This window comes from Theobroma cacao, chromosome 4 (genome assembly GCF_053813885.1).
Source record: "Theobroma cacao isolate CCN51 chromosome 4, ASM5381388v1, whole genome shotgun sequence".
In the NCBI taxonomy this organism is placed as follows: domain Eukaryota; kingdom Viridiplantae; phylum Streptophyta; class Magnoliopsida; order Malvales; family Malvaceae; genus Theobroma; species Theobroma cacao.
The window spans coordinates 24,692,252-24,715,314 of NC_142642.1; the positions used below are offsets into that span (position 1 = coordinate 24,692,252).

The 23,063-nt window shown below is 33.7% G+C and overlaps 3 protein-coding genes and 2 long non-coding RNA genes across 6 annotated transcripts; 3 read left to right on the forward strand and 2 right to left on the reverse strand.

Moving 5' to 3' along the window:
* The first annotated feature begins 5,569 nt into the window (after positions 1–5,569).
* On the forward strand, positions 5,570–9,769 carry LOC18601579 (putative WRKY transcription factor 3). Its single transcript, XM_018119894.2, has 4 exons — positions 5,570–6,122; positions 6,930–7,630; positions 7,720–7,875; positions 9,015–9,769. Exons 1-4 carry the CDS (start codon positions 5,700–5,702, stop codon positions 9,295–9,297), a joined length of 1,563 nt encoding a protein of 520 aa, XP_017975383.1. The 5' UTR covers positions 5,570–5,699; the 3' UTR covers positions 9,298–9,769.
* A 1,411-nt stretch (positions 9,770–11,180) lies between these two features.
* CDC2CAT (CDC2C) lies at positions 11,181–15,600 on the forward strand. The gene is made up of 9 exons (XM_088805532.1): positions 11,181–11,839; positions 12,667–12,951; positions 13,128–13,445; positions 13,703–13,930; positions 14,156–14,253; positions 14,328–14,436; positions 14,534–15,058; positions 15,201–15,315; positions 15,398–15,600. Exons 1-9 carry the CDS (start codon positions 11,441–11,443, stop codon positions 15,406–15,408), a joined length of 2,088 nt encoding a protein of 695 aa, XP_088661658.1. The 5' UTR covers positions 11,181–11,440; the 3' UTR covers positions 15,409–15,600.
* On the reverse strand, positions 12,960–15,678 carry LOC108661795 (uncharacterized). Its single transcript, XR_001927629.2, has 3 exons — positions 15,537–15,678; positions 13,075–15,257; positions 12,960–12,974 (listed from the first exon to the last, which is right to left on the reverse strand). It is a non-coding gene; the product is annotated as an uncharacterized LOC108661795 (long non-coding RNA).
* A 1,413-nt stretch (positions 15,679–17,091) lies between these two features.
* On the forward strand, positions 17,092–18,386 carry LOC108661687 (uncharacterized). The gene is made up of 3 exons (XR_001927457.2): positions 17,092–17,387; positions 17,645–17,873; positions 18,186–18,386. It is a non-coding gene; the product is annotated as an uncharacterized LOC108661687 (long non-coding RNA).
* A 411-nt stretch (positions 18,387–18,797) lies between these two features.
* On the reverse strand, positions 18,798–22,259 carry LOC18601581 (glutamate NMDA receptor subunit epsilon-1, putative (DUF3598)). Of its 2 annotated transcripts, none has more exons than XM_018118711.2 (7): positions 21,966–22,259; positions 21,790–21,884; positions 21,340–21,457; positions 21,087–21,205; positions 20,057–20,243; positions 19,818–19,952; positions 18,798–19,354 (listed from the first exon to the last, which is right to left on the reverse strand). In XM_018118711.2, the coding sequence occupies exons 1-7, from the start codon at positions 22,200–22,202 to the stop codon at positions 19,064–19,066; spliced, it is 1,182 nt and encodes a 393-aa protein (XP_017974200.1). In that variant the 5' UTR covers positions 22,203–22,259; the 3' UTR covers positions 18,798–19,063. The 2 variants fall into 2 exon arrangements, with proteins under 2 accessions (XP_017974200.1, XP_017974199.1); XM_018118710.2 differs by having other exon boundaries at positions 19,818–19,961.
* Positions 22,260–23,063: the final 804 nt, after the last annotated feature.

Below are 23,063 nucleotides of genomic sequence, written 5' to 3' on the forward strand. Positions count from 1 at the left end.
CCTTAGAGTTGTTAAGGGTTTGGATTTTATTTAGCTTAAAATAAAAGTATAAATGCTTGATTGAAGACAATAAAAAATTAAGAATTTTTTTGAATTTTTCTGAATAGTTTAGAGGTTTTTTTTTAAATATTATGCTGTCGTTTTTTTAAAATTCAAGTAAAATGTAACTATTTTAACTATTGTATCTAGACTAAAATTAAACTTAAACAAATTGATTAATTTAAAGAAAAAGATAAAGATAATAAAATTGTTGATTCAAAATTATATAAAAGTAATTAAGTCAACCACTTTTAACACTTTTAAAGTTTATACATTTATATAGAGAAAAAAATATAACCAAATTACCCAATAATTTTAATTTATCTACAATTACTATTCAAGTAACCATTCTCGGAAAAAAAATTTCAAGTAACTAAATCTTCAGCCGTTGAACAACTTCATTAGAAAAATTCTCTTCCCGTAAATATTTTTTAAATATATAAATTTGGCTGATCTGAGAAGTTTTTTGTTTTTGACACTTTTAAATTTAAAAAAAAAATTAATAAAATTTATCAATCCATTAGTAATTTGGTATTCATTTTTAATTTTAAAAAAAAAAAACCATGAAGTTGACTCAAATTTTTTTTTATTTATTTTTGAGTTGATTTTATTAAATGGCTTAAAAAATGAGTTGTGAAATCCCTATATGGTATATTAGATTGCTTTGTTAGGCGTGCGACAGACTTAAATTGTCCACATGAAAACAAAGCCAAGTTGGCATACAAGCCGACAGATTTCCCCTTTTTCTTCCTCTTTCCTTTGTCATTGCTTCTGACAACGCGAAACCGCGTTTCGTTAAGAAGGAAGAAAAAAAAATGTTGTGAAAAATGGCCTCCACGCCTACTCCCAACCCATCCCATCCCATCCCATCCCACCCCATCCTTCAATCAGTCGACGCTGACATTTTACAACTTGATCGCAACCACGTCCATTTCTGCTACCAAACATACCGCCCACCCCGCAACGCTGTGCCTGCCCTCACCAAGCAACCAACCTGTCCTATTGATTTCTTTTAGGAAAATTATAAAACCGTTCCATTATTCACAACAACTAGATATCCACAAGATTACTCTACGTTACTTTCTTTTCGGCTGTCATTAACGATTTTTTAATATTGATTTTATCAGAGATAGATCCAGAATTTTACAAGGTAATTAAAGGTAATTTTACAAAATTATGAATTATCTCAAATTTTATAATATAGTAATAAAAAATTAAAAAATGACAGTAATTATCATCCATCACTACTTTAACTCTGCCACTTAATTTTATCCTTTCGCCACCTCCTCTTCTTGCGCACATTTTTCCCATTAATGGACCAGTCATTATCTTGATAATAACTTATTTGTTTGCGCAAAACTTATGCTTCAATTGCCCATATATATAGTCATGACTCAAGATCTTGCTATATCTGGAGATCCCCAACTCGAATTATTAGAATGTTATGTAGTACACCGTTAATAGGATATCTTAGACAACGACAATTTGATATTGTAATTTGAAAATCTCTCTAAATTAAAATTTGAGATTTTAAGATAAAAAGAATGATATTTATAAAAAAAACTACTTTCTATCGAAAATAATTACCGAATGTATGTTAAAACAAATTTACATATTCTAATACTTATTGATAATTTTGTTTCTACTTTCCACAAGAAAACAAATTAAGTAATATAACTTGACTTAAAAATTTTAATTTAACTTTTATTTTGATCATACCAGTTTTGTTTTTTTGGGTACAGTCATTAGACTAGCTAAGGCCAACATGATTAAGGTTAATGTAATTGATGTATAATGCTTTGATTTAACATTAGCAAGACATTTAATGATTGTGGGCTACCTCAAACTGCCAATTATTTAATTAAATAATAAATGACCTGCTAGAAGGACAAGTTTGGTAAGCAACCTTTGAGGATGTTTATTGGTAGATTTTGAGAGTTTGGTATGCATGATTGTCGAGAAGCAAATTTGAAAGTACATTTCCTTCACACCATGTAGATATTGCGTCATACTTTTTAAACATAAAAAATAAAAATATAATACTTGAAAAAATTTTAAAATTATTTAAAAAAATTATTTTTTATTTATATTAAATTAATTTTATGTATTTTTATTAAATTAATTTTATGTATTTTTATTTTTAATTAAATAAAATTTTATAATTAACAGTTGACTAATTATTTTTATCATTGTATACTATTGTGTGGCATAGACGTAAAAAGTGAAAAATATCACACACTTGTGTTATTATGTTATATCAACATCTCACATCATCATCATTATAATATGTTCATATCATATGAGATAAAATAACATGTGATATTTTGATTAATAATAATTAATTAATTATTATTTATAAAAAATTATTTGATTGGAAATAAAAATAAAATTATTTGATTGAATATAATAAAAAATTAAGAATTTATTTAAATTTTTTAAATAATTTAATTTTTTTTTAATATTATACTTGATTGGAGGGCATGACATAACATGGCAAAGATCATAAAGTTTACTTGGAAGTAGTTGAAGTAAATATTCCATAATGGTAATAACAATTTGAGAGAAAAGGGTTCAACCCTCTTAATGATGAGGGTGGCTAGGTATTGTAGCACCATAAAAATGGGTCCCAACACTCAAAAGGGTGGTCTTATCCAAAGTAGATAACTATAGAGGGTTTTTTTTTTTTGGTTAATTTATTTACTTTTTAAAAATAAAAAAGATTATAGAGTAAAGTTTATAGTTGGATCTTCGTTGGTGCCTGAACCTGTATATAGTTTGATTTTTAAGATTCATGTATGTACAAATGGGATTGATTTTGACGGAAGAAGAAAAGGCGTGAGCGCAAACACAACTACGGCTAATATAAATCTAGTTTGCAAAGACGTATACGGCATTGTGATGCTTGCTTCCTTTTGGTTGGTCCGTATTCTCCCACTATGATATTTCCAAACAAAATTAAATAGTAATACGTTCCTATAGTTAGTTTTTATTATTTACACCTCAACTATCAATTATTTATGTAAAAAGAACGTGCATTTTTTCACGAGTTCAATGAAATATCATTTCGATAGAATTTTATGTTCCAATCATCTTTTTTCAATTATTGGAACCAATCAATCTTATTGGCGGAAAAGTAATTGATGCCTAAGGTTATTCTATAATAAAACAATAAAGATATAATGTTTGAAAAAATTTATAACTTATTTTAAAATTTTAAATAAATTTATATTCTTTTGTTACATTCAATTTAATTATATATCTTTATTTTTGACTAAATAAGTTTTTATAATTAATAATTGGTTAATTATCATTAGTTGCAGTACCACGTGTTATTTTTTATGTCATGTAACGCTAATGTGGTGCTGACTTTAAGGGTAAAAAAAAAATTATATAATCATGTCATTATGTATGTGATATAAAATTATAAATGACATTTATACTAATAACAAGTAATCAAGCATTAATTATAAAAGTTTAATTTGTTCAAAACAAAAACATAAGAATTTCGTTGAATACAATAACATAATAAAATTTTTTAAAATAATTTAAAAATTACTATGCGTGTAGAATAAAAAGAGAGTACATAAATCACTAAATTGCTGAAAAAGAGTAATTTTTGTGTTTAGTAGAAAAAGGGTGACGTTGGAGTCACGCTTGGGTTGAACATGTCCACCCCAAGAAATCAAGTCAAGGTCTCTAGACTTCCACCTTGTTTGCAATTGACAGCCACATTGGATTTTGTTCATGGTTGATACTTCTAGAGTGATAATTAAGTTTCTCCTAATATTTTTACCATTGGGTTTCTTTTCTTTTTTCTTTTTTTTCTCTCATTGGCTTTACCACCTTTCCCAAGTTTTCTTAACACGACCTTTGGTGCAAATTTGTTATAGTCTTCTTCCCCTACTTAATTAAATTCAATTGGGATTGACAAAGTAAGATGTCCCAATTGTACATTAAATCACAAAAATCCTAGCAACTTTATATTATTGGGGTAATCAATTTTGTTGAATTGGGTTTAAATTTTACAAAATGTTGATGCACGAAAGTCTAAATTTCTAATTGCAATGGAGAGTAGTTGCTCATCCAAAATTGCTTAAAAATAGAAAATAAAGTGGGGGGAGAAAGAGAAGTGATTAGGACATGATCATTATTACCATGTATTTGCAAGTGGTTGATATTTGGTCCTCCTTTGTCTAGAAGACTATAAACGCCGGTCTTGGAGGGCAACAAGTCAATTCGTAGACTTTACCCATTTCCTGGCTGCCTTTTGACATTTCACTTAACCAACCCCAAGTTTCAAAGCACAAGGTATTATGGGGTTACCTTCCATTTCGTTTCTTTTTGGTTTTCCAATTGGGCATCTAAGTGGACAAAAGGTTGCTCATGTGTCAGTGTTTATTTTAATTCATGTATATGTCAATTGCTCTGTGACATGGCAGCATGACCTTAGGTCTTGATTCAATGTCTCAATTATATAAGGTTTATTATTATAGGATTTAAAATTGTCTTTTAAATAAACGAATAAAGACGCAAAATAAAGTTACAACTTGTGTAAGATTATTTCCCTTTTTTATGATTGCTGCAAAACATGAAAAAGGTGACAAAACTTCATAAAAGGAGCTAATAAACGAATAAGAAAAGGAAAGAAAATTCTCGCTATTAGGCTATTAGCTACAAATGCTAAAAATATAAAAGAATTACGATGCCGTTATAGAAATTAACTAAAATTATTATTTTATGAAAAAACTTTAAAATTTTGTATTGAATTCTATTTCGTGAATCGTAAAATTTTGTGAATCATTGAATCTTTAAAGGCAAGGTGCGGCTAAAATCATTAAATCGAAATCATGTCCATTTGAGTGTCACGTGTTGTTGTTAAAAAAAAAAGATTGAACTCTATTATTAAAACAAACACATAATAATTGTTAGGAATAAAACACAAAAAATTTAGTGATTAATCCTTTTTTATTTTTTATTTATCCTCTCTTCCTCTTTCAATTAAACATATTAGTTGTACTCGAACATTTAACTCATTGATTGATACATAATTTCTTATTTAAAAAACAAGATTCGAACCTCTTCCTCTCAAATATGGAAAAAGAAAAATTAAACATATTAGTTTCAAAGTCTATCTTTCTGTTGTCTTTATCTTGCTTACAACGTCATTGGACATATAGCACCTTCCTTATTCTAATTTGAAATAATTAAAAACCTTATCAATATTGGTATTTTCTTTAACAATAGCAAAACTAAGAAATTCACTTGGATTAAACCATAGTTTTGGCTGATACAATCATTCCGTTGACTTTAATCAATTTTTAATTCAAAATTAGCCTTTGTTTTCCGTTTTACAAAGAAAATAATAGTTTTGTTTATAGTGTAAGATTAGTTAATCGTGAAAAGCTATGTAAGAAATAAAAAAAAAATACAAATTAACAGAAAAATAAAAATGTCGTTTTCAATTCTACTCTTTAGACTTTTCACTCAATGTTGAAGATAACACGAAACTATCAGAAGGACCAACCAATTTGCAAAGAGAAAAACAACAAAATTAAAGAATCACAGAAACAAAGAACAAAGAGCAAAGACAATCCTTCTTCTTTCTTATATATAAACACAAAAACAGGGAAAGAAAGCACAGACGAAAAGCAGGGGAAAAAATGGCTGAGAGAGAAGCAGAGCAAGGAACAAGATCAAAGCTTTCAGCTCTAACACGACCAACAATTACTCTACCGCCAAGACCAGCCATGGATGGTTTATTTTCAAGTGGTTCAGGGCTAAGTCCAGGGCCTATGACACTGGTTTCAGCTTTTTTTTCTGACCCTGACTCAACAGAGCATAAGTCTTTTTCTCAGCTTTTAGCTGGAGCTATGGCTTCACCTGGAGCTAGACTACCTTACAATTCCATGGATGGTTTATTTATGGAAGTGGGTTTTAAAGATGGAGCTGAAAAAAGTGCTGGGTTTAAGCAGAGTAGGCCTTTGAATTTGGCTGTTGCTAGGTCTCCTTTGTTCACTGTGCCTCCAGGGATAAGCCCTTCTGGCTTGCTTAATTCTCCGGGCTTCTTTCCTCTTTCTCCTCAGGTAATTGACTTAAATTATGTTCTTTTAATTATGAGTCTGCTTTGTTCTTGGTGTCAAAAAAAGAAACTAAAAAAGAAAAAAAGTATCGGTTTTTATTACTTTTAAGTAAGATAAATAATTTGGGTAGTAATAGTATCTTGGATTTAAATGTAGTTTATGCAGTTTTTAGCTTTTAGCCTTTAAATGATGGGGGAATTTGTTTTTTGTTTCTTGGATGGGGGGTCAAGAACTTAGATGCTTAAGGTTACGTTCTTCCATTCATAGAATTGGGAATTCTATGATCAACTAATTGATCTGTTGAGCATCTTAGTCTGTTTGGTTAAGGCTTATTTATTTTCTTCTTTTATTATGAATTCTTATGGCCTGCATCAAACTGAACTTTTTGGGTTTAGCATCACACGTTGAACAGTTGAGAATGGTGAAGGTCTTTTCGTGGAAGTGTAATTTGTTGGCTACTGGTTCAAGTGTTGCTGTAGATATTAATGCTGAATTGACACGTTAAAACTTGTTGCTGATGACACAAGAGTTGGATGGAATATCATTTATGGTCTAAATGCTGAATTGAGTTATTGATTGTTAGCAGTGTGCACTCCCTTTCAATTCAGTCTTCTATGTAGGACTTGTGGGATTCTGTCAAATACATATAGAAATTGAATCCAGAAGTTGAAAAAGTGTACCTTGCTTACTGTGTCATGATTGTCTTCTTGTGTCACTTGGTGCCATATTGATGGCTATCAATCTACCATAACCAAATTCTTATTTTGGTGATAATCAGTTAATCAAACTTTTGTTTCATAATTTCTGCAGAGTCCATTTGGAATATCCCACCAGCAAGCATTGGCACAAGTTACAGCTCAAGCTGCCCTAGCCCAATCTCATGTGCGTGCACAAGCAGAATATCAAACTTTGTCAGTAGCAGCTCCTTCAGAGTCATTGATACATCATCCATCCTTCAATTCTGAAGAAACTTCACAGCAGATGCCTCCTGCAGCCTCTGACCCTCAAAGCTCTGCAATAGAATACTCCGAAGCTTCTCAATCTGATAGGAAAAATCAGCCTTCTGTTGCTGTGGATAAACCTGCTGAAGATGGCTACAACTGGCGTAAGTATGGGCAGAAGCCTATTAAAGGCTGTGAGTATCCGCGAAGCTACTATAAGTGTACGCATTTGAATTGCCCTGTCAAGAAGAAGGTTGAGCGATCTGCTGATGGCCAAATAACTGAAATTATATACAAAGGTGCACACAATCATGAAAAGCCTCAACCAAATAAACAAGGAAAGGGTGGAAATGATGGAAATTCAATTTCACAGGCTAATTCCGAACTAGGTTCTCAGGGTGTAGCTGGAAATTTGAACAAGTTAAGTGAAATTGTACCAACTCATTCCATACCTGGGAAAAATCATGAATCTGCTCAAGTGGCTGTGGAAATACCAAGTGAGAGTGAGGAAGGTTGCGATGAAGAAAGTAGAGAAGAAAGAGATGATGATGAACCAAATCCAAAAAGAAGGCAAGTTTTAAGTGTACTTGTAACCGATCATGCAAATTCATATTTCTTAAATCTTCATAATTTTGAGAGCATTGTGCTTTTGACTGCAGGAATGCTGCAGGGGAATCTGCAGTAGTCTTGTCGCACAAGACAGTCACAGAATCAAAAATTATTGTGCAAACAAGAAGTGAAGTCGACCTTTTAGATGATGGCTATAGGTGGCGCAAATATGGGCAGAAAGTGGTCAAAGGGAACCCACATCCAAGGTGCGATGGAATATACATATGTTTGTTTGCCTATGGTTCTAATGATTACATTATGGCATAAATTCTGGTGCTTAACATATTCTGATTAATTAAACATACAGTTGCCTCTCTGTTCAAGACATTCTATATTCATTCTCACAGTGTTTTTCTCCTTATAAACTGAAACTTTAACAGTATTGAACTCTACAACCATTTGAAGATGAGCAAAATCTATACCTAATGATGTTTTAGCTATGGTATAAACTTTTGAGTGCTCTAAAATGGAAAATTGCCTGCTTGATATATCTTAGAATTGATCTTCAAAAGCAGTATGATCTAATTTCTTGGAGATTTGGATAATAGGCATACAACCTTAGGACTGCTAATCATTGTGACTTTTGATCTCTCTTGCATTTAGACTAAAAAAATTGATAAAAAGTCCTTGAGTACGCATTTTATAGCAAAAACCTTTCTTGATTGTCTGCCATCAGTATATATTGACTAGATTCTCTGGTAAACTGGGCTACCCTACATCCCCAACTTTGTTTAGTTTGTGTGCATATTGGCTGAAAAATTTGATGAATGTAAGAAACTTAAAATGGAAAGATAACCTTATTCTTTATCTGTGCAAAGCATCTATCAAATTTCTGGACTGCAGTTTGGCAACCTAACCACAAATGCCAAACTAAGCCTGAGTTAAAAGAACTCATGTTGCAGGATAGATGCTACCGTCATCAATTTATCTCCCTGTTTTGCTTGTTAAATGCTGTTTATCTAATACTGATTTGACGAATGTAGATGTAGTATCAATGCTGTTATCTTGTTGCAGATACATGTTTGAATGTGAATTTATTTATTTATTCTCATATACATTATGACTTTGAGTTTATCGTGATACGCTGACTCTATATCTTTTATATATATATATGTATGTATGTATTTATGTATGTATATTTGTATACAATTGGGAGTAAATATATTTGATGGTTGTATTATAAAAATAGAAAGAACACGGTTTTATCAAGGGGCTCTAATCTAATCCCACTCTGCTTCATCTACCTTCTAGTAATTTATTTTTTGGCTTTCAAGCTGCTGTACTTTAATAAAAAGTTGTTTGCCTTTTTGGGATTATTTCTGAGGCATTTAAGCTTTCCCCGCAGGAGCTATTACAAATGCACAAGTGCGGGATGCAACGTTCGGAAGCATGTGGAAAGAGCTTCAACAGATCCCAAAGCTGTCATAACAACATATGAGGGAAAACATAATCATGATGTCCCAGCAGCTAGAAACAGTAGCCACACCGCAGTCAACAATAGTCTGCCGCAGCCAAAACCACACAAGGTGGTGGCTGAGGGGCATTCTTTACTTCAAAAGATGGATTTTCTAAACAATGCCCAGGGACCAGCAGTTTTAAGGCTAAAAGAGGAGCAAATTAGAGTTTAATTCCCCTGCTAAAACCTGCTAAGTAACAGGAGGTTCAGCTGCTGATCCCAGCCAACTAACATGGTTATGAAACGAATAAATATATGGCAGAAAGTGTAGACAAAAGGTGATAAAAATCAAATGATAATAGCTGCTGCTGTGATATAATTTGATTAAGTAGGAGTGCTTTATTGACTACCCAGTTTTGTATATTGATATTCGTAAGTAATGCTGTATATATGTTTACACTCTTTTGGAGAAGGTGACATATATTAGGTGTTATTCAAGTTGCCAGGCTTGTTGCTGCCGGATTGATGAATACTTTGTAGATTCAGTTAATAACAATAAGCATTTTGATACACAGGCCAAGAAACAGGTTCAGAAACTGGATTCCCTCTTATCTGTTAATGGCCAGGTTTTCTTGGAGGTTTATGGCAATACGTCTACTGTATAATTTTATCTGGACAGTATCCAATACAATGTTCTTCGTGAATGTTTTTTGCATTGGTATGTTTGTTGGTGGTTGCTGGGGAAACTTTTGTTTTATATAAGCTTTGACATGATATACATGTGTTTTAGATCAGTTTATGGTTACTTCGCCATGCTTTTCAACCTTTTCTATTCAGTTACGGTTAACCATTTCTTATTGACCAAGGGTACTTTTGACTGATATAATCGCCTTTTACGACAGCAGCGTTAGAGCCTAAAAGATACAAGGAGCTGTTAAGATGTCATTTCTTCCTAGAAATTATCTAACCTGAAAACTAGAACTTGCTTTTGTCCATGTAAACAGTTTGGTGAGAATTTGTAGGTATACAAGTGGGAAGATCTTTGTGAAAAATGTTTGTGGTTCAACAAGCCAATGAATTCAGTCGTAAGAAACCAAACTCTGGCTATCGTTTCGACCCCAATTCCAACAAACAAATTGATTGTTGCTTTCTCCTCACATAACTTGACAATAAGGCCATAACTCTCCCTTCAGAAAAGATGGTTTCAACCATTTCTTCTTCCATGCTGTTCAAACTTTTAGGTCTAGCTTATGCTTTTGAGTCAGCTGGCAGGCATTGCCTTTTAGACCTTTCCTTATTTAAGTTCTTTGACAGAATCACAACTAATTTCCAATGTTGTATGTATGTATATCAGAGTTCTAAACATTTAAAGATAAAAAAAAAAAAAAAAAACTTTCCTTTGCCCTTTTTTGGTCAAGCTTATGCCAAGTTTTATATTCCATGAATCACTTATTTGAATGAAGTGAACAGAATTCTTCAAAAAATTTTGAAGTATTAAATGATACCCAGAAGACTGAAAATTTGCTTAAATGCTTTTGTTAATGGGATAGTGATTGTTTCTTTAGAATAAAGTTTGGACCCATTAAAAGATGCAACAGCAATTCCTCAAATAAACTTTAACACAGAATTCCAAGGCACCCTTTCACTCACTTAAATATAATAATTAGTAATCATCACCACTTGATCTTCCTAAATGATTAAAAGGTTAAATACCTAATCATCAATCTTAAAACCACATTTCTTAACAGGATTGCATTGGCAGTGGATCTGTTGGAACAGTTGACCACCTACAACCACCCCTCACTATACAACTCCAAAGTTTGAGAAATTATTAAATGATAAATAAACCATTAACTTCTCTGTTTAACTTGTATATTCTTTTTCTATTTTTTAAAAAAGAAATTGCTATGTCTGAGTGAAAATCAAATCAACTAACAAAAAAAATAAACAGGAGTATATAACAGAAAAAACAAGAAACTTGCCAACGGTCACGTTTTTAAGCTTTTGCAAAAACAAGAAACCTCTATTCTAACAACAAAAGATGTGCCACTATGGACCCACGAATCTTTCTCTCTCTCTTTCTTTCTCTTCCTTTGGTATCCTTCTGTTCCCTCCGCAGATCTCGCAGACAAAGACCAAGACAGACAGGCCAAAGGAAAAAAAAAAACAAAGCTCTGTTTTTTTTTCTTTCCCTGTTTCTACCCTGTTTTCTTCCTCTCTGTAACTCTGTTTTTGTCCTGTTTCTCTTATTTCTCTTTGTTTCTCTCTTGTTTCCCAGATTAAATGCTTACCCTTTTGGTCTAATGAGGGGATGATTTTCCATTTTTGACCCAGACCTCTTTTTGTGATCTGGGTCAATCCTGGTTTCGAGCTAAATGGGTTGCATTACCTCCAAACACGGTGGCTCTATTGTGGCAGCTTCCCCTGTTTCAGTGGTTCACAACAATAGCCACGGTTTGATATTTGCTTCTTCATCATCATCAAAACAACAATCTGGGAGGTTAGAGAGTAATAGAGATGATAAGAAATTGGATGATAATGGTAAAACTATTAACCATCATCATCGAAAGAGTGGCCGCGAGTTGAGGAAATCGAAGAGGGGGAGTTCTAGTAGGAAGAGCGGCTCTTTTAGCCTGAAATTGGGCTTTTCACATAGGTTTGTGGAGGCTGAACAGGTCGCAGCCGGGTGGCCTGCTTGGCTCAGCTCAGCTGCTGGTGAAGCTGTACATGGTTGGGTGCCTTTGCAGGCTGATGCTTTTGAGAAACTAGACAAGGTAGCTAAGGTTTTTTAGAATTTAAATGTTTTCCCATCAAAATGACTTAAAAGTAGAATTTTGTTAATCATGATTTCAAATCGAGTGCATTATGTCATTTGAAGTTTGCATGTTTAATTGTCAACTGCTGTCATAATGTGAGCTATTTTACGCATTTCTAAGCATGCCTTTGTTTGATATAAGTTTCCTGATGTAGGTACTTTTTCTGTTCTCCTCTGAAACTACTGGTTGAGTGATAGAATTATCCATTTGCAAATGTAAAAGAGAATGATAACTTAGTTCTAAAGCAGAAGTGCTGGATGGTTCATGAATATCAAACTACAATTTATCATTCATTCTTTGCAAATAATTTGGTGATTTTTGCTTTTTAGGTTGTATTATTCCTTCAACTTAGCCATTAGCCAAGCTTCAAGGTTCCCCAACTTCATTTCCATTTCTATATAACTGATAATTTAACATGCCTTCCTGCCAGAAAAAATAGAGCCTTAAAGCTAAGGCCTTATTTTCCGTTGATTCAAGATTTAGGTATTACACTAGTAGGAATATTCATTATTTACCTAATAAGCTAATTGAACTGACTGGTAAAATATAGGTTTTACAAGTTTGTAGCAACAATGGGTACGTTGTTTGATTTACAAGCAGGCTGAATACCTTGCAGTATCCATGTATGAAGTCAATTGTACTCCTTGTATCATTTTTTTGTTCTGGCGATGACTGTTTTTCTTGTTTTATTTTTCTACAATAGGTGGTTCTTTGGTCATAATTTTGGTCATTGCATCAGTCCTGATTTTGACAAGAATTCTTTTCAATCCATAATATTCATGTAGATTGGACAAGGTACATATAGTAGCGTATTCCAGGCACGCGAAGTTGAAACTGGGAGGATGGTTGCCTTGAAGAAGGTGCGGTTCGACAACTTTCAACCAGAAAGCATTAGGTTCATGGCAAGAGAAATAACAATTCTTCGCAGGCTTGACCATCCAAATATCATGAAATTGGACGGGGTAATCACATCTCGGTTTTCAAGTACTGTATACCTTGTGTTTGAGTACATGGAGCATGATCTTGCTGGACTATCTTCTTGTCCTGATATCAAGTTCAGTGAAGCACAGGTTTGTTCTGCATCTTCTGATCACTTTGAAAAAGCATAGATGGTGGTTAGTTGAAACTCGAGCATATATATATTTTGTTGTTTTTTTTTCAGAAAGTAGTAATTAGTGATCATGGTATCTTACCTCGAATTCTTCAATGTTTAAGAAGTTCAGTTGAGGGTCACCTTTCTGTGTAGGTGAAGTGCTATATGAAGCAGCTATTATCAGGACTTGAGCATTGCCATTTGCGAGGTATAATGCATCGAGACATTAAGGCATCTAACATTTTGGTAAACAATGAAGGAGTTCTGAAATTGGGGGATTTCGGATTGGCAAACATCCTTACTTCGAGGAACAGGCAACAATTGACTAGTCGAGTAGTCACTTTATGGTATCGCCCTCCTGAACTTTTGATGGGATCAACAAGTTACGATGTCTCGGTGGATCTGTGGAGTGTAGGCTGTGTTTTTGCCGAACTTCTTATGGGAAAGCCTATCCTTAAAGGGCGAACTGAGGTGACGTGCTATTATGTTGCATTTTTAGCTGCTATTTATATGACATCTCATCATTGCAGGCAGACTTCTATTATGATTATTATTATGCTAAAACTTTTCAGACTTGATATCAGTGAGATTTAAACGTTTTACACTCATCTTCAACATAAGGAGTCAAACAGAAAGTTTTACAGGGTTTTCCCTATTTGTTGATTGGCTTACATTCATATTTTCTTGTTAGGCATCTTAAGTTGATTGGTCTTCTCCTTCATTGGCAGGTTGAACAACTGCATAAAATCTTTAAGCTTTGTGGTTCCCCTCCTGATGATTATTGGAAAAAGACTCGGCTTCCTCATTCAACCATGTTTAAACCTCAGCATCCTTACGAAAGCTGTCTTCGCGAAAGGTGTAAAGATATTCCCGCAATTGCAATGAACTTGTTAGAAGCTCTTCTTTCCGTAGAACCCCACAAGCGTGGGACTGCCTCTTCATCGCTAATGTCTGAGGTAATGCTTACTGAAACTTCTGTCTGCTACCGAAGTCTTTTGAGATTCAATACCAAAATGATTACACTTCAGGTTGCAGCAGTTTGTTTCTCAGGCTCCCCAAGCTTTCATGTTGTCCAATATTACTGAAAAATATAACATCCTCAAAGACATGCTTCTTCAATCACTGCTCAAAAGTTTTTGTATGGGCTTCTGATCCCATGTTTATTTGTTGCCCTCTTTCAGTATTTCCACACAAAGCCCTACGCCTGTGATCCGTCAAGCTTGCCAAAGTATTCACCTAATAAAGAAATTGATGCTAAACAGCGTGATGAATTACGAAGGTGAAATCTTCACTCCATGTTGAAGTTTTATTAACCAGTTGCATTTGCATGTGTTTTATTCATTATAATTTCAGGAAGAAGGCTGGATCTAGAACCCGAGAATCTGGAGTATCCAAGAAAACAAGAAGATCTCGTAAAGCTTTGCAGGAACCCAACAATTTCAGTAAAACAGCGCCAAAAGAGGTCTATACTTCTCTCTCAGAATGTATGCCTCTGTCTGTGTGTGGTGTTAACACAAAGAGCTAACTACTAGGTTTTGTTTATGTATATATGTGTGCAGGAACCGCGAGACAATACTCAGTTTGCTAGTAAGAACCATGGTTTGACTGCGAACAATCTCAAGGGGAGAGAAGGGGCTGCTCATAAAGGGCAGCTGAATTCATCCTTCTTCGATACAAGGTCAGAGACTTCTCAAGTAACAACTGTATCTCAGGGTGACATTTTCACAGCTCCACCACCAGTCACGGGATCAAGCAGCTTTTCCTGGGCGAAGCGAAAAGATTCTACATCTACACTGTCATACAACCAGCCTTCTTCAATTAGTCAACTTAGTGATGCAGATTCATCCAGCTTCACCTTTTCAAATAGTGCTTTTAAACTAACAAAAGAAGAGACTCAAGATGTTCCTCAAGGTGTTTATGATTATTGGAGGGAGCAGAAGCAGCAGCAAAACGGATTGAATAGGCATGGATTCTTTTATGTAAATGATCAGCAGGTGCAAAGCAAGTTTGATAGGTCAGATGTTTTTCATGCAAGTGATGTACCCCAATCTCATGATTACTCAATGGCGTTTCATCAAGAAACTGCAATAAACAATGACATGGTAAGATCACAGGCAGCATCTGTGATTATCATAAGTGACTTCCTGCTTTTAGTTTCGAATCACTTTCTGCTTCTAACTCATGAACCTTTTCTTCATCTCGGCTATCCAACCATGTCCCCATCAGGTGAAAATTGATTATTCAGGACCATTAGTAACAGAATCATATAACGTCGATGAACTCCTGCAAAGGAATGAAAGCCATATCAGGCAAGTTGCGCGAAGATCAAGGTTTCACAGAGGTAAGGGAAACTCAATTTTACTTATAAGAGAAGCTGTTTGTCTGAAAAACATTGGCTAAATTTGGGTTTTGTTTGTTTTTAGCAGAGAAATGATGCAAGGCTTGTTTCCATGAGTGGAAAATCCTGAAATAGATAACAGGCAATCAATTGTACAGGCTTACAAGCAAGCAAACCTTGAAAACAATTCACTTGAGCTCAAACAACACAGTTTCGGTGCCTACCTTTGCCTTTTAGCCCGCATTCTGTGCTACTGAAATCAATTGTATCAAAACAAAGATTGCAGAACGTATACGGAAAATACAGAGCGATGATTTCGCATACTTTGAGTAGGTGAAGAAAATTACAATGGGAAATCTCAACCTCGGCATCGCAATTTGTGAGGTGTAACGCAAGTTTTCATTGGGAAGGAAGAAATCTTCATCATGCTACTTGTAATGCTTCCCTTTTTTTGGTTTCAATCATTTTTAGTACCAAAACTCTAACAACTCAACCAACTAAAGGCAATGAAGAACGAATCCCGTGATAAAAAAAAAAGAAAAAAAAAACCATTAAAATTATCGAAAAACTCCCCAAAAACAAGATCAAAGAGAGTTTTTCAAAACGAAAAGTGCCCATAAACACAAAACTTCATCATTTAATGGGTAACAAAAATCAAAAAACAATTTTTCTAAAAAAAAAAAGGATAAGAGAAAGAAAAACAATGTAGGGCTATACCCTCGCTTTGGCTACAAGAACTAAAGCAGCAAAGCGGCCATGGAATCCCCAAAAGAACTGTGTTAATATGCGCCTATCGCACTGACGTGCGCCACGATGTGTAAGAACCTCTCTCCGTGGAATACCACGCCTCCCCTTCTTTCACGAGGGAAGCGCTCGGCCTTAGGCGCCGCATCCTTTGTCTCATAATTCTCTTTATATAGATCCTTCGAACCCTAATCTTACTTTCTCTGTTTTACCTTCTTTGTTTTTCGTCATTGACCTTTGTATTCCTTACCACGTAAGTCAAGGCTGTTAAAAATCGAACAAAAATTGCATTGACTGAAGAGTATCTTAATCAATATATATAAACAAGCCATCCTTAACAAAATTCAAAATAAAAGGCTTAAATAATAAAAAAAAAACTCTTGAACTATGTCCATTTATATAACTTATATTTTGATTAAATAATAAAATAAACTCTAATTCTAACAAAAATTTAACATCAGTCAAATTTAATATCAATTGATATTTTCTATCTAAATAATATTTGACGAAATTATGAAATTTATTTCACATCAATTGTCACGTGATCACGTTAACTTATCACATGAACAAAAAATGCTAATTGTATTCCAACTGTCCATTTATGCAACCAAATCTCTATCTTCCTATTGTAGTTAAATAAGTTTTTATCTTTTAATTTGCATCCAGACTAATCTTTAACCCTAACATAAATTTAATATTCATCAAACTTAATATTAATTTGTATTTTCTGTCCACTTGATGTATAACGTAATTATGTGACCCATTTTACATCAATTATCATGTGCTCATTAATTGATATTAAGTCCAATGACTGTTTATTTTTCATTAAGATTAAAGGCATGTGTGGGTAAGAAATTATAAAATAAAGAACTTATTTGATATTATAAAATTTAATTGTGCAAAAAGACATAGTTTAAGAGCTTTGCTTTTTAGTATTTAATCAAAAGAAAAGAAAGCATAGTATGCATGTGATATTTATACCATGTTTCAAAAAAGAGAAACGAAATTAGACATTTTAGATAAAGAAAATGCATGGAACTTTCGTTATTTTCTTTTTCAATTTTGGTAATCCTATTATAAGTGCTGGTAGGATTCTTCTCCCCTGGTTAAATTGTGTTTTCTGAGATATTCTGTTGGTGGTTTCCTTAGTTTCGATTGGATGGAATGGGCTATGGACATCTCGTTTTGGAGGATCATAAATCCTTTGTTGAGGATGCTTTTCTTCTTGGGAAGCTCTGTTTATCATTTGTTTCATAAGCCTTGGTATTTTATCACTCTTTTGTTTCTGCCCCCCATCTCTTCTTCAGACCAGGCCCTGCAAGACTAAATAGGTAACTAAGCACCTCCAAAAAAGCTTTATTTCTTTGTTTTAATTGCTTTTATGTGAACCACCCAGAACTAATTCTGATGGTTTCATTAAAAAATGGGGATGGGGTAGAAGTTTATTATTCACGCTAAGCTGTTTATTTTGGTTTCCTTGCTTGCCTGTGCATAAGATTTAATGTGCTGCTTGTGTTAAATATCCAAAGCAGTCATTACAGAGGTGCCTTCCGTGTGAAATTTACTGCTTGGCTTTTCTGCTTTCCAGGGTTTCACCACTGCTTATCTCAATCTCCCACTGAGGTAGCCTTTCTAGGCTCACAAACTGTTTCAGAGTTCCCAAAAATTGGAATTTGGTGCAACCAATCTTCAAGTTGAACCAAATGACATTATCTCTTTATGAGTGTGGCAGAGTCAAAATTTCGCGTTGAAGGGCCAACAGAAGATCGGACGATCGTGAAGTCTTGGAGAAAGGGGGCTTGTGGAATAATTTTAATGTAATAGGTTTTACTTTAATCTCTAAGTCTATTAAAATTAGTTGTTGACTAATTGCTGTGGGAGCATCTTACCAAACAACAAAATTATTGTAAGGGCAAAACTATAAAATTAAAAAAAAAAAACAAAAGTATATTATGAACTTTTAAAACTTTTGAAGGGACAAGACCCCACTAGCCCCCATTCCCTCCACTATTGATTATGACAATAAGATCATCTTCAAGCAAAATTTGTTACTACCTTATTTGCAATATTTTTTTTGGTTTTATAACTTTATCCTTGTAACACATCACAAAATCACTTTGTTTTTGCAGAATGACACCATAGTCCACGGATACCTTGGCCCTTCACTTCAGGAATGCTGTTATTAGTTTTTTAAGTTATGAGATGATGAACTCAAGTACTCTGTTGTTATATCTTACAGGTAAAAGTCAAGGATATGGCTGTATTATGGATTACTTTCAAGATCTTTTATGAATAGAAATGGTGTTAGATTTACTTTTGGAAGAAAGGTTCAATGTAAGTTTTTACTTGGAAGGAAAACTATTGAGCAAGCAGCTTGTAATGCTTCACTTGCTTTCTTGAATCAGTTTTAGGGACACCTAAATAACTCTACCTAAGGTTGTTTTTATTTCAATGCTTTTTTACCTAAGTCATCACTTTAATTTGCATCTGTGTCTATAGTTTTTGTTCATTTGTGCAGTTAAATTTTCGGTACTTTAGAACATTTTGAAGGGATTTATTAGGGAGGATAAAATCCAGCAAGGATTGGCCATCTACTAGGCTAATTATCCTTGTATGCGTGGTGACCCTTTTTCTTATTGGCATAATGGACAATATTCATTCATCCAAAAGCAGGAAATCCCTGCCACAAAAGTACATACTAACTGACCCAGAATGAGTCTATCTATATAAACAACTCAATATTTTAAATTCAATATAGGTTTATATTTAATGATTAGACACAGAGAGAGAGAATGTTGAAACTTAATACTTTCACTGACTTTACAAGGGATGGAGCAATAAATTAGAAAAATATACACCATCTTATCAGTTACATCAATAGAGCTCCGTTTTCCTTACTCTCATTTATGTTAAATCAAAACCCTAACTTCACCGCAAGGAATTGCTGAGAGAAGGATTCAACATTCAAAGAGGGAATGAAATATGCAGGCACTGATGTAGGAGGGACTCAAATTGTAACCTCAGAAAAATAAGTTGATGAGACAGCCAACCCCTCTGCATCATAAGTTCGAACCAGTCTCTGTCTCTTGCCAGGTGCCTCAAGCCAACAGAACTCCAAATGGAATGACTTGGATTCGGCTACACTCTTTGCAATATCAGAAGGATATCCCATATACATGCCACCAGGTAATAATGTTAGCTGATATGCCCCTTCAAATTCAACCAAGTTATCTGAGATTGTACCCGTCCAATGCACGTTAGTCCTTACATCGCGCCCACCACCCATGGAAGTAACATCCTGATTGTGTATATGGAAACAAGAAGGAAAAAAAAAAGAGAATTGGCCAAGAGTGATAATAACAAAACCAAAACCAACTATAATGGATATCACCACAGACAAGCAGTAGACTATACATCAATATACTATCTACCTGCATGGTTTTGGAATTTGGAGTATGTGGCATTTAGAATCCCAAGCCCAAAACGGAAACAAGAAAAATAGGCATAAAATTTTCCTTCATTTTAAAAGCCATAAAAGACAATAACAGAACCAAGATGCAGCTCTTTCCTCTTAGAAGCACATAAATGCACTACATAATGAACAAGATCTCATCACTAACTTCATGGAAACAACCCCATGTGTCATCATATATGCAGTCAAGCCGCTCATACAAATCAATTTCCACTTCATGATTCAATGACTCTTACCCTTTTACGACAATTGTGTTTTGGTTTATGCATTTGGAGAGACAGGCACATACCTGGACTAGCTTATTCTTGTCATCCATTTGGAGTAAAGCAACTGTATCAGCTTCTGTAATTGTGGATCCATAAACACCACTGCGCTTTGTTACAGAATGACCTTCCCACTTGCCAAGAAATGGTAAAATCTGGACCTGGCCATCCTACAATCAGAACAAACACACTTTTGTATACATATATCTTATAAGAAAGTTTGATTACATTGTCAATTCAAACAATGTGTTCAAAAATCAATTACCATCATATTGCCAAGTGATGGATGAAAAAGCAGCCCATCACCTCTATCCTCAAGGAAGATGACAAGCATATCTATAAAGCCTCTTGGGTCCATGATATGAAAGGCTCTCGCTCGCCTATCCTTCTCTTGTGAATATAGGCAATTCTCACAAACAATGGAAGGCCGACGAGAAGGAAGCTTAAGATTTCTGCAAAGTAAAACAAATAGTTAGTTTTTTTAATGGAATTCACCCATGTAGATATGAAGGTTGCGAGATAGAGGAGAAAACCTTGGAAGGCAGTCATTTTGTGATATTTTTGTCTGGAAAGCACACTCATCATTTCAGAAATGGGTGATTGTGACAAATAATTTGAGAGAATTAGCTAATCAACATTGTCTAGAGTTCCATTGGTTCACACAAATTTGATACTCAAAGAAGATCAGTTTTAAATATTTTTGTAAACAACGTAATAAAACTGATATTCCTGTTCTGACTATACTGAAATGATGTAGATCAGAAATCCAAAAAGAAGGAAATAGCTAATCATCCTTCTCCCCCATACTCTGTCCTGGTAAGCCATTGCCCAAATACTAAGAAAAAAACAGGCAGACTATCAAGTAGCAACCCTAGTAGACTAGTTTGAAGGTGGGAAATAAAGCCCTGAAATGATTGTAAGAAGACATTAAGGGATATGGCTGCCAGATCACCAAATTATATAGCCAATCAGAAATATCCAAATCAACTTGCCATAATGTGACACAACCATAAGATGCCTTCTTAAGGTTAGTAGAAAATTTCTTCAAAACAGGGGATACTGTACCATGGATCATGCATTACATATTACAGTTGGTTTTAAACTGGTGCCTTGGACAAGATTCATTCACCATAACAACAACAAAAGAGCAAAAAAACCAAAGTGTTTGAATCATCTGCACCAATGTCAGTATTATTGCTCTAGCTTGACGAGGAAGAACTGCTATCGGATTCTTTTGTCATGTACAAGTTATTCAATTCATAAAAGGACTGCCTTCCGAGAATGGAAGCACTTACTTTGGTGACTCCTCTCCTGTGTCATCTTCCCCCAACACCCCTTGCCTCAACACGGTTTCTAACATGCCAGCAGTCAGGTATCTTAATGAATAAGCCCTCTCTTTGGGAAAAAAGCCAATCTGCAGACTAAACATAATAGATTTTCTAAGGGAAGATAACAAACTCTAAAAGATAAGATTTAATAATAATAATAATAATAAAGTACATTGAAAGTGGATCAATTTCAACTCCTCAAATGATTGGAAGAGCTCACCTGCTGATATTTGTCTACAGTGAACATGTTTGTTTCTTTTATTTTGTATTCTGCCCATTCAGGTTCCTCATCATGTCCAGAAACTGAAGTACTTGATTGAGGCTGCTGTATATATAACCTAAAAATTACAACTTTATTAAGCAACTTGGAAAGGAGAAATATAAAAACCATAAGAATCTACTTGCTATAACTAATTGGCTTTCTTGATTTTACATTGATCCAATATCAGCTTCCATCAAAGGAAAGAAAATGCCTTGGGGAAACAAAAGCAATAATATTTCTAAATAATTAATGGATTAAAATTTTAAATTTGCCACAAACAAAATTCACGATTTGACTTTTACGCAAAGCAATTATGTTTAAATGTGTGTTTCATTTTAGCCATTTCTTCACTTTTACTTACTAAAAGAGTTTAAATTTCACAAAAAAAAATAAAAAAGAAAAGCTTACGTTTGAATAAGACTGATAAGTTCATCTTCTCCATAGGAACTCGCCGAAAGCCTCGTATTTATTTTTTGCAATAAATTACCATTTCCATCAAATTGCTGCAAATTCAAAAAACTTTTTTTAGAAAAATATATTAAGAAACGAGAACAATTAAATGTGACTGAGAAATAAATAATTACGTGGAAAGAACCGGTCCATTTGCCCATATTAAGGTCGACAAACCGGTGAAGATTATCGATGCTCATGTAATGTTCTTCTTGGACCGAGGAGGAGTTGGCGGCTCTGATTTTGGAGGTCCGAAGGGAGGGAAAAGGGTTCGGGTAGGGAAGTTTTGGAGGGAAGGGGAAGGGTTTGTTTGGATTGGATGAATTGGGGGGGAAAAGAACGGAAATGGAAGAGTAACAGATTGAAGCCATTGGGCGGAAGAGGGAGAGACAGTGGAGAGCTTGGTTTTGTTCCAGTACTATCTTATCTGTTATAGATTGATTTTTTCAGTTAAGTTAGTTTTTAAAAATAAAAATTTTGGAATATTCAACTTTTTGTTACAAATAACTAATAAATTATGTTTTCCAAAGCATGATGCTTTTCTCATAAATTATTTAATTTAAGAAATTTTAAAATTTTTTTTATTCTTTTATTACTTAAATCAAGTTCTTGTATATATTTTAGAATAAATAAGTTTTATAATTAATAATTAATTAACTATGATTAACATAAAGTTGAATTGAAGATTTAAAATATTATATTATTATATGTTATTATTATTCATTATGATGTATCTACATGTCACATTAATGGCACTTGAAATAAAATTGACAAAGTAACTTAAATGAATCTAATGAAAGAATAAAAATTTATTTAAAATTAAACTTAAATAGTATAAGAAATTTTTAGAAATTAATTTATATATATATATATATATTTACATTTACATTTTGTAAGTGGTAATGATTTTAGCTGTTTTATTCAAGGAATTACTCTTACATGAATTTTTTTTCCTTTGAAGATAAATTTTGGTATTGATAAAATTCTGTTTTCTTGTAACCAGCATTGATAAATAAATACAAAGAACTATAAAACTATTGAACTCTTGAGAAAGAAAGGTAAATTTGGTATGATTATACATAAAAATATGAATGGATAAAGTAGGGTTTATCCCGAAGCCTCCCTTTCTTTTCCATCACGCAAGACACAGAAAAAAGTCTGGCGGCTTCAATATTTGGACTCTCATAAACTAGCAACAGTTTGCATCGATACCGGATAATCACCATGAATCC